Here is a 12025-nt window from a genome sequence, read left to right on the forward strand (position 1 = left end):
CACACACCTATATAATCAAAAACTAAGTAAAAATCTTAAAGTTATCATTTACAAAATTGTTAAATGTCAAACAGTTTAAGTTTTTTATCTGCAAGTTTTTGTGTCTGCAAGTTGCATCATGTACAGTGGTATTGTTGCTTTTCAATTATTGTCTTTTTAAAGGAACTTTTCAAAAATCGATTTATGAGCACATTTCTCATTGCCTTACAATAAATAATAATCTCATGGAGCAATCTTCCAGGTTTAACAGCAATCAATCATACAAAAGAAGAAGTCTTGTATTACATTAAAAACACTGACTTTCCCCATTGAAATAAAGAAATAAAGGAGTTTCTTATCTTAAAGCCCCTTTGTGTAAGATTTTCACACTGATGCACCATCTAGTTGTGCGCTAAATGAATTACAACCTTGCCATTAAACGTGTAATAACTACCACAGAAGCCACGGACTATCATAAATGTGACAATGTCCTCCATGTTTTAGCTACTGCTAATAGCTACGGTTATCATGTGAAATGATTTAAGGCCCTTTTGCCAAGTCCACTTGTTTTTTTTAAAGTCCCTCGTAAATTCTGTGCGTCACGTTTTTTTTTGGCTCCTTTGTGAACGTGCAGTCGCTAATTTGGGGTCTAAAGTAAGCGACTATAAACACAAGTAAAGAGACCCAGTCTTGTTGCTGCATTACAGACAGTGAACAGCTCATATCCCTCTGCCACTCCCTGTACACATATACTAAAGGGAGAGGGAGGTGAACAACCAAGCTATCTCTGCCTGCCGGGACGCCATAATAGCTGATGGACCGCGGCTGACCTGTTTCTAACATCATGCAAAAAATAAACCTCACTGTCATGTTGAATGAACTTACCTGCTGTTCAGCAGAAAGCCTTCAACCTTCACATCCGTTTTAAATCCCCGCTCCCTCTTGAATTATCACCACCTGGTAATAATAGCTCACCCGATATAAACTCTCATATGTCCCGGTTATTACTAATTTTTCTTTTCTTGGTTACTCTCTTCCCTCTGGCTGGGCAATAAGTATGGACAGTCCTTAATTTCAACGGAAAAATCTGATGTCATCTTTGCTTTTTTTCTACTCCTCCTCTACCGACAGCACATCTTCATATAGAAGACAGAGAAAATGCGTAAGGCTGACAAGTTTGGCCCCTTTCAGCTACTGAAATCAGAAGTAGCACAACATGCCACCTCCCAGTGGGTGCGCAGACACCTATGTATTTATAAACTACCAATTCTAAGTTATGAGAACGCTTTCATTTATTAGACCTTGCCAGAATATGTGTTTATAAAAGCAATACTTGACTTTTGTAAATTACAAAAGAAATTAGTTACACACTGTCCCTTTAAATAATTTCTGTCTGATAAATAAATATAAGTGTAGTTATAGTAAAATCCAAAAAGAACAGTTTTTTAAAAAAATCTCAATTTATTATTTTTTTTATTTGGTCATAAATTGTCATGACTGTTTGGAAAAATAGTGAAGTATTTATTAACTATTCCATTTAACACCAAAAAGTGATGAAAATAATTAGTTTCTCGTCAATTTATTTTGCTCTCTTTGGGTAGTATAAAACCTGATTCACACTGCAGGATAATTTGCCCGATTTTCTTAAAAATCCAAGTAGTCCATTACATGAAGGGCTTTTTTTTTAAATATTCTGAATTAGTAAAACACCATTATATTTTAACAATTTATTGTGCCACCTGTATTAAGTACTGACTGAATAAACAGTCAGTACTTAATAAAATCGTGTTTTTTCTCACACGTTAATAAACTTGGACATATTTACAAAATATAACAGAACAGGATTCTATTAGGTTAGTGAATAGAAACAAGTTTAATAGGAAAACTATACACACTTATAATCCCCAGAAAAGCCCTCGTGGTGCCCTTTTGGCACCATATGTCTTTTTCTACCATGTTACCATTTTTGAGTAATGCCCTTTGCTTTTCTGTTTTCTTGCCGTCTGAGCACACCAATGAGTTTTGGTTGAGAAACTGATTCTGTTCCACCGGGCTGAATGGAAGTTATTTAGCTGACAACTTAAGGAACTTGTTGAGTGTGTATATTTAAAAACAGAACCGCATAAAGATAGTTTTTGCATCCCTGTTGTCATTAAACAGTGCAAAAATAATTCCACACCAGATTCTTTTTGGACCGTGTCATGTTGTGTCCGCCATGATGGCCTGACTCCGCTTTAGAATGACTGGCAACACCCTCTTGTGGATGGTGGTCATACTACAACATGGATAGAAGGTCTGAAGCGATCATTATCAGTTAATCAGAAAGAAAAAAAACTTTAATGTAATTAACCATTAATCAACTATTAATTGTAAGTTGGTCATTTGCTTGCATCTCTAGATAACAGTGACCTGGTCTGCCGGAAGGACGCTGGGACCGCTCCGACCCCGAATCGGGGATATCCAACATGTTGGATTGTCTTGGCCCGATATTCTAGAGTTTGGAGTGTTCCCCAAAGACAAATGGTGAAAGTGACGAGTAGCCAATCGGAAAGTGAGGTGAGGGAAACCCAGAGAAAACTCCCCACATAACTCACCTCTATATCATAGTGTACCCTGATCACTCTGTTTCCACTGTTTTAACTGATGCCTTTATAATGTATTTTCTCTGTTAAAATGAGTCCACAAACTATCACTGTTATTCTTCCTTGTTGTCCATATTTATTTACTCTAAACTCATGTTTAATCTTAAGAGGTTTTGCAAGATTTCCTGTCTGACACCTGAATGTTCCTGACTGAAATCTGTTTGTTCGTGTGTGGTGTGTTGTGCTTGCCGTTTGACCAGACACCACACACTGGATATTATTTCAATGATTTTTTTATCATTATGTGTGGTGTCTCTCAGGCTTTGAAAATCAACCAACAATTTTAATATCTTGCCCTGTGAACCAGCCTTAAGAGACTTCTGCAGAAATCGGTTTCTTCAGCATGAAGAGATGGATCAATTTAAATGAATTCCCACCCACCCTAAATGATTTAGAGTCAAATACTGTATATTATTATATGCGTTGTTATGAATTTCTTTGTGTCACTTTAACACACCATATGCGCACTATAATTCGCTGGCTTCCTAATTCCTATTTGCTACGTAATTTGTAAAAAGTTTCTAAATGGACAGCTGTGTTTTTGTCAACTCCATGGCTGCAGCTGCCCCCTTCATGAAAGATCATTGTGCGTGGGGAACTATTGATCCTAGTGTCCTCATTACATGACATTTTATTAAGAAAATCAAAAATGTGCACAAACTGTTTGAACAGGAGTGAATTAAACACGTAAAACACTGAGACATAAGATCATTACAAACAAACACACAGTTCTGTTTAAACTGCCTTTGACATCGAGAGGCACACACACAAAGCTACTGTTTCCAATTTGGCCCATTTTAAGTTGACCTGTGTGTGTGTGTGTGTGTGTGTGTGTGTGTGTGTGTGTGTGTGTGTGTGTGTGTGTAAAGAGGCGTGGTTCAAGGCAGTGGCGTGTATTGTTTGGCCTCAGCTCACTGTGGAGAGCCTTTGTTGGCCTTGTGGGTGCTAGGAGGGGGCTCACAATGAGGCTTTAAATTAGTATTCTCCTTCCATTCCCCGAGGAGCACCACAGCCTCACTCCCCTTTGTCCCCCATTCACCACAGTATACTTGTTTCTTCTTTAAAAAAAGAACCAGGTTAGTTTGGGTCGCTTTTAATTGAACAAACGCTGGTGTGGGGAAGTGTTTGCCAATTCAACATTTTACCTTGATTTTTTTGGTTTCTTTATCAACACTCTTGAAGCAAGCGGTTCATGCTAATTTCACAGCAGGGGACTGAAAGTAACTTATGTGACCTCTGGTTGTGATGTGAGTGAATGCAGTTACAGTCACATCTAAAACTTAACATCCCGTAAACTGAACCCGATTCACACAGTAACTGATCAGACTGCGTATCTGTGCAGACTAATGGGAGATCAGTGGTCTCTAACTACAACTACCCTAAAAAGGTGCAAGGCATGGTGGTGCTTTAGGGTTTTTGAAGTTGTTCCATACTGCTTAATAAGTGTGCAGAGGCTGCGGGGCTGACAAATGTGCACAAGATCAAAGATGTGTGCAACAGGATATATCCAGTGTTGGCTGTTGGTTTGTTAATTGGCAGGATTTAGACAGCAAGCCGCCTCGACTTCTGTGCATAAGCACCCCTGATCCATCCATTCTAGCTAGAACTAAAAAGTCCTGCTACTTAGTACCTACTGCCAAGCAAAAGAAGAAGGAGTTTCAGTCTTCCTCCTTCTTTCAGTGACAAGAGAGTGAGCGGCATGGCGTGAATTTTATGATTGCAGTGGAACTTTGAAATAAAAGTCTGACTTTCAATAAAGTGAGACGGAGCAAGGAGCAGCTCTGATGCCTAATGATACCTGGGTGGTGGAGCCGGTTCCACTCCACCAGGGAGTCCATTTATCTGTTGTTTCCTGACACATCTGAGCCAGGAACAAACAGTCGTATGCATCCAGCTCCCAGCTGATCGACAAAAAGATGCTGACATTTCACCATCACTTTAATTACCGTTGCTATGGTAGCCCACAGTCAGTCAATCCCCAATATAACGGCGATTTCTTCCTCGACTCGATCTGTGTTACAAACTGAGACGCACTGAATCCTTTTGCGCTTATCAGATTCAAGAATACTAAAATATCCTTTCCCGTTTCTGTAATGATGTAGAAATGAAGGGTTATGGTGAACGTGAGGCGAAAGGTTGGAACAGAAGTAGAGGCAGGTCACGTCACCTTCCACAGAGAAAAATGCCGTGAATGCTCCCCAGAAAAACACCAAACACATGAAACACAGAATGCGCTATTGCTCATTCAATAGAATTCGAGTAATTGCCTTACCGAAACTTTGCTCCCTTTTCTGCATTTGCTGAGCCCCTGGAGCACCACCATTCAACCCAAAGCCGCTGAGTTTGGAGAGCAGCTGCCTGCCAGCAGACTGAGATCAGGCTTTGTTAGACACGGAACAATCCAGCACGACGGTCGAGACAGGAGGGTAGCATCGGTCAACAGAACGCTGGCGGAGGAGCTGGAGCGAGGTGCCCGCTGCTTTACACACTCACATGGCGTGTTCTCACACGTTTATCGCCGATCGCAGATGCAGCCTGTGTGCGCAGAGCAGTGCTGGCCGCAAATGACAGGATGACAAAGAGATTCTTCCCCCCACCCCCTGCGACGCAGAGACCATCTGATCCGACTGGAAGCCCTTTCACAGCGGCTCCACTGCACGCTACTTCACCAATCGGTGCTTTCAACGTGCCACCAGCCAGGATCTGAACTATTCCTCATAAGCCATTCCTCATCGTTTAACATGTGATACCCATGCTTTGTCTTCATTTAAACACAGACTACTTATATTGTGCTGGCAACTAAATTTGGAAGCTGGACATTTTAATTGATACCAACTTTTTTTTTTTAACAATAACAGCATTGAAAAGCTGACTAGTTTTGCACCATTTGCCCAAAGTGGATAAGCTGTAACCTGTACCATAGTGATTAGTGCTGAAATAAGGTCCTTTGTCTGAATCAGAACGATCAGTTAAGGAATTGATGATCATTCCTTAACAGCAAAAACAGCATTTCTTGGCCTGGTAATATCTCCATGTTTTTAGAATAATCCAACAATTAACCTAAAAGAGTAGGACCCCAAATCCTACACTTTTAGGTCCAACACCTAAAACTACTACAGAAGCAACCGGATTTAAGCCTTTTTGCTGTGGAGATGACCCTGAAAAACTGATAAAATACACAGGCATAGTAATATTATTACTAAACTTGAAAAGCAACTATTACTTCTACAGGCTGTGTAGTACTATTTGGACTCAGAATAGTCTGAAACAGTCCAATCACATCCTGAGTTCAAATAAAATAAATAACATCTTCCCATCAGTTTTACCAGATGCCTAAATGGTGAGCTTATTTGTGCTCAGAGATAAAAAGAAGGTAACCACACTTCAACTAATTAGCAATAAACCTATTCATTCCAAACAGCCCCACTTGTCAAAATCACCCTTTTTAAACGTCAAAAATATTTCTATTTCATTCATGCAGTTGGACGATTGAGCATTTCTTTGCTATTGCTCATCCATTAATTGCCCAATTTTGACTATAAAACTCCTGCTGAGACACCCACCCGCCCCAATAGCCTTCTGGCTTTCTTTTGCACACCCATGGTGCTCTAATACCCTGATGAATGCCGGTTGTTCTTTAACACTCCGGTAAAGAGAAGGGAGAGAAGGAGGGGGGAGACGGCGGTAGGAGGAGACACAAGTCACTAGTTGACATGCGGCTTGAGCCTAAACTGCAGCGATAATAAGATGGGTCATAAAATGCTCTCTGCGTGCTGTGATGAGTGATGAGATGCATTAAAGCTGACAGGGTATTACCTGCCAGTAATTAGGTTTTTGTCATGGATTGAATTATTTTAAGACTGCCTATCTTGGTAATCATGCAATTTGCTGAAGTGTGTGTGTCTAGGGTGGTGGGCCCGCACACCTCCATCCTCAATTAGCCAAGTCGTCGTCTTTGTGAATGGAAGACGTGGAAAAAAAAAACTCCAGAATCATTCAAGCCACTGAGAGGGAGAGGGTAGGCATGTTTTATAGGCCCAAAAATATTTATGATGCTGCTCCTCTGTGTCCTAAAAGGCTGTCAAACCTCACATTCGTTCTGGGGAAACGCAGGACAAAGACAGTGTCGGGAGAAGCCATGTGTGACTTTAAGGTAATTCCTAGAGTAGCCGTGTGCTGTCTGTGTGGCAGTTTTCTTCAGGAGGCATTAGAGAACTGAGAAAAGGGCAGAAACTCCTACCTTGCAATGAGATGTAGCCAGGGGTGCCTAGGGATGCTGCTGCAGATGTTCCTAACTTGGAAACAAACTGTCCACGAGGCAGCTTTCTCAAACTGAGCTGTTTCCTGATCTTCTAGAGAAACCTAGCAACCAAATCTAGAAGATAGAAAATCAGCCAAGCAAATTTGAAGGCGCCCTATGAAATATTGCAGATCTTGCTCACAGTTGTTCCTTTCCCTCTTTTCTGCCTCTTCTCCTTCTCCCTGCCCTGAATCTCGGTGTCTTTTTCGTTTTCTGAAAGAAAAAGTGATGCAATGTTGAGCCTCTCCTTCTATTTAAGCCCCTCTACCAGGTCCCCAGTTGGCAGCACACTCCAGCTCATCCAAGAAGCTGACAAGCACCGTTAGGGAAGGCAGCGCATGTTGCTCTAATGGACCTCATTAAGCACTACTTACAGATGTTCTCTTAACATAATTGATCTGCAGTGAGTTGAGAGGACGGCAACCTATTCCCCAGCCCCCAATTATGGCCCGGTAATTAGATCCCCAACCTCCTGTTCTCCACATTCACCCTTCTAACATTCCGAAATATCAAAGTATCTCTTTCTCTCAAAACGACCGCCCCCTCCCTCAACCATTTCACCTTTATGCCCCCTCCCCGAGATACTATTGACAATCAGATGTGCTAACCTTTGTACTGTAGCCAGACTTGGCAACAGGCTACACTCGCTCAAAGAGAACTCAGCCGGTTCTCTTTGCCTTCTCTCTCTTTTTGCCTTTTCTCTCCACTGTGTCAGAAACTGAGACAGGGACTGGCACTGATGGAGAAAGGGAGAGAGAGAGCAAAGGAAAAAAGTAAGTTAGTACTTTTCATATAAGACTAATTAATTTACCAGGGAAGAACACCTTTTTTAACGATCACATAATCGTTTTAAATAAGGCCTCTGATGGAAATAACACATTGGACTAGAATTTAAAGCTGTGGTTGGAAGGTGGGGATATTGACAACTGATTAGGAATAAAAGCTCTAGCCTTAATTTATAAAACCCATCTGATAAGCTGCACTTCAAAAACAGAAAATCCTCTGGAAGAGATTAATGTTACACTTTTAAACTACGCCCACATTGTAGCTCCACTTCATACCTTCAATACACCCTCTTTGTGCTCCCAATTTACCGATATCATATCCAGAGAACTGTGTGTAGCTTAGACTGATGTCTCCCTACTTCTCGCTCTATCTTTCTTCTCTGCAGGGTATGCAGACGACACAAAAGTGGTGGGTCTCATCAGGGGACACAACAAACTGGCCTGCAGAGAGGAGGTGAAATATCTGGGCCCCATTTCATAAATTAGTGGAAAAATTATTGTTTAAATTCCTGCATACTCTGGCTTTTCAGTTTCAGAATGCTTGGAAAGCCGTTACCCTGAGTGAAATTAAGACAACAAAAAACTCCATGAAACAACCCTGCTCGGTAGCAGGGTTGTTTGGGATAGACCTATGTCTTTCCTACTTTTTAGCCGATAGCAGCAAAAAGAAGTGTCGGAAAAGGCGTGTCCTTTTCTGGAAGAACCTAGACTCTGAAGCACCAAATTCTCTGTCGGGAGAGGCTGATCAAACCAGGATTAAATGCCACCATTTCCGGATTAATATATTTTCAAGCGTTGCCATTTTCACCGCTGTCAGTAGTTTATATTAATATTTTCAGCCTGCACATCCCTAATACAACACAAGGGCTTGCACACAGTTCTGAACAAATTCTTTGAGCTGCGCTTCGTTTTTATGCCAACTGCATCTTATATAACAAAGGTGACGCAGAAACTCTTTCAAAGACAACTGTATGTTGCACTGTCAGGAGTGTTACTATTGCACTCACTTACTCTAGAGCAGGGGTCCTCAGTTCTGGTCCTCTAGGTCCGGTGTCCTGGAACTTTTAGATGTGTCCTGATCCAACACATCTGAATCAAATAATCAGCTCATTAGCAGGACTCTGGGCAACTTGACTGCATACTGAGGAGCTAATTCAGCCATTTGATTCCGATTTGTTGGATCAGAGTCACATCTTAGAGGTGCATAGCCATGTTAGTTGACTTTTTTTTATTTAAACATCTGTAGCTCACTCTGGTTGCATACAAAGTTTACTTTTATGCAAGATTATCATGTCCCGCTGGCGTATTAGTTATTATCTTGGTGTTTTATGCTTTGTTTTTCCTCAGTGTATTAGTAAATAAAGCCTTTCATGTTCATTTATGATTTTAACCGTGAGCAGTGCTGACGGTCTTGGCTTAGGTATCACTGAATCAGCGACAGTTCGTCAACCTTTTGGGTGCTGATCCGTAACAGTGATGTTTACAATCTGAGAAGCAGTAGAAACGGACGAAAGCAACGACGAGAAGAAGCGTTGCCTTTAACATCCAGATTGTGTTTTTACTTTATTTGTTATCCAACAAAGTATACACTCTTAGCAAATGTATGTCACATTTTTTTCCCATTTACTGTGATTCCTTCCACAGACAATCAGCTTCCCGTTTCCCAATCCCCTTTCCTCTTTACAGTACTGTTCTTAACTTAAATGTGGACTACTAAGGTATCGATTTTTAGCAGGATTAATCAAATGTTCAAAAGGCTTTACTATAATTAGTTGCTTATTTGCTGATCTGGACTTGGAAATGTACACTTCTACTGGCTTAGTAATGATGAAAAATACGATCAGAACACTTCCAACAAATATAAAAGTTAACAAGGCATTGTGCTGTTAACCCATAAATTTCCACTCTAAGTGAGCAAATACCAGTCTCTCTCTTCGTTTAATTCTGGCTAGACTCTTAGACTGATAGATACCTACTGCACATTACACAAATATAGTGTAGGGAATATAATCCTCTATAAGAGTCAAATAAAACCCATAAATCCAGAGTTTACAAAATATTGCAATGTTCCATGAAATCCCGCGAGACTTCTCAGGCGCGGGAAAACCGCCTAACCTAAACCTCGTCTGACGAAGTTTACAAATACTAGCAGAAACGGACACAGCAATCTTGTTACAATATCACCCACTGATATAATAAGAATATACCTTGCAGCTTACTTTTGGTGTGTTTTTACCATGTATTCACCTGAGAAACAGTAGAAACAGGTGAGAGCAATGACAAGAGGAAGTGCTGCTTTTAACATCCAGATTGGGTTTGAGGAAAACAGAACGTCCGCTGCAAAATCAACCTGAAGCAACGCCTCACAACAAAGATTCTGCCTCGCCACTACAGCTTCCCTGCCCCATTAAACCCAGGAAAGCTATGAATGATGGCTGAATAACATGTCAAAATTAAAATAAAATGTTTCTACATATTACAGTACACAACAACTGCATGTGAAATGGTGCTTTGCTGCGTTTTTTATTTGTCTACAACAGTAAAAACCACCAAAGGTTCTTTGAGGAGGGACACAGAGGAGCTTTCTCCCTGACTGAGAAACTGGAAAAACTTCTGAAACAGAAAACTAAATAGAGTTCAAACTACAGTGCAGACAATGTCCAAAAAGTATGGATATGTATTGATAAACGTGTTGATGAAAAAATGATCGGCAATTTTCCATACATCAACTCGTGACTTTGTTTGGTGCCCTATGCGCAGTGTGTGGTGTGCGTGGGTGGAGGAGTGAGAAGCTGTGCTTCAGCAGAGCTGAGGGAGAAAACTTCCACTGCCATGCTTGGCATGATGGCAGAACAGGACAAGCAGCATTACAAACAATAAAAGTGTTTCACAAAAAACAAAATCATAACTCTAGAAGTGCAATAAATCCATTTGCTTCAACTCATACTGTCTGTGTACCTTTATTTTTTAAATTCAACTATAGCCTAGCTTTTTCTTTGAGTGACAAATGTTTCAGCAGCACTGTGTATTTGACAAAATATAAGGTGAGAAAAATGCAGAGACAGTTTTTTGTACACCACAAAGGTCCACTTTTAATGGATGTGTAAATCTGTTTGTATATGTAGCTCTACATGCCAGTGTGTATATATAAATTGTATTTCTAGGAGCTGTTGGGTAAATTTTCCCAGCTGTTAGTTTAATTTGGAAATTAAGGACTCATTGGAATTAATAAATTGGAGACAGAATTAAAAGTTAATCAAAATGTATTTTCAGTTCAATAGTACGAAACCTGTATCTGTACATGGATCTTCCTTGCTCCTACCAACATCTGGGGCCACGAGCAAAATAAAATTCTGACTTGTTTCACACACACGATGTTACATAGTATTTTTCAATATATTATTACATATCATTTAACCTCCACCATTTTATGAATTAACACTGTCTTTTTTTTGCCTCTGCAAAAATTAACTCTCAACAGGATGCAGCCATATAAGATTTATCCATGCACATCCATCCATCCATCCATCCATCCTCTTCTGCTTGTCCGGGGTTGGGTCACGGGGGTAGCTAACTCAATAGGGAGTTAGCTACCCCCTATTGAGTTAGCTACCCAGTTACAGACCACTCTACAGTCTATGTTGTAGGTTCAGTTTCTTTTCTTTGATGTAGTTTCCTTAATAATCTGTATGCATCACAATTCTTGTCATTTTATTTTACGAGCGTCGTGGCGCACAGCGACTCATGACATGGAGTGCTGCTGCATATTGATTGACAGCCGACGCTGCTCTCACTGATCATGACTGCAACTATGCGTTCTTTGTTTCAGAAAAGCGCATGTGGAATTTTTATTTTTTTTACTTTTTCTAAATCTGACCCAGTCAAATGCAGGACATAGCTTCAGTTTGTGGGACAACAGTGAAACACGGTGAGAGCAGGCCGCTCTGAGGTCTTTACACACGCATTTCACTAACTTCACACATCGCATTTCTCACGCATTAAAAATAACAAAGCCCATCTGGGCTGCAGATGATCCGTTCACCGCTCTGTCCATCCAGAGCTCAGTCTAAACCCTGCCTTCTGCGGAGCTGTTTCAGCTTCTTTCACAGCTTATTTCTGCAGCAGTTCACGTTAACAAAGCAGCAGAAAGAGCGATCAGAGTCATGATTTTTTGGTCTTCACCAGTGGCGAAAGTGCAAAGCAGGAGGCAAGGGGGGAGAACGGCTCCCAGATGAAGCCTTCAATCTAGGGTGACCAGACGTCCCCGATTTCCGGGGACAGTCCCCATTTTGGACCACCTGTCCTCGGAAATGTCCCCA

At 40.8% G+C, this 12025-nt stretch overlaps 1 protein-coding gene across 2 annotated transcripts in view; it reads right to left on the reverse strand.

Moving 5' to 3' along the window:
- lmo3 (LIM domain only 3) overlaps positions 1–7129 on the reverse strand; it is a 66533-nt gene extending 59404 nt beyond the window's left edge. The window contains exon 1 of one of the 2 annotated variants that reach the window (XM_036149369.1): positions 6862–7129. Coding sequence is in view for 1 of the 2 variants with exons in the window: in XM_036149368.1 (XP_036005261.1) it covers positions 4894–4918 (25 nt within the window). In the remaining variant the exon portion in view is untranslated. Of the gene's footprint in view, positions 1–4893; positions 5299–6861 lie in introns of those variants that run through there. The other variant, XM_036149368.1, reaches the window with a different exon arrangement.
- Between the last annotated feature and the right edge of the window lie 4896 nt (positions 7130–12025).

This window comes from Fundulus heteroclitus, chromosome 17 (assembly GCF_011125445.2).
Source record: "Fundulus heteroclitus isolate FHET01 chromosome 17, MU-UCD_Fhet_4.1, whole genome shotgun sequence".
NCBI classification, from domain to species: Eukaryota; Metazoa; Chordata; class Actinopteri; order Cyprinodontiformes; family Fundulidae; genus Fundulus; species Fundulus heteroclitus.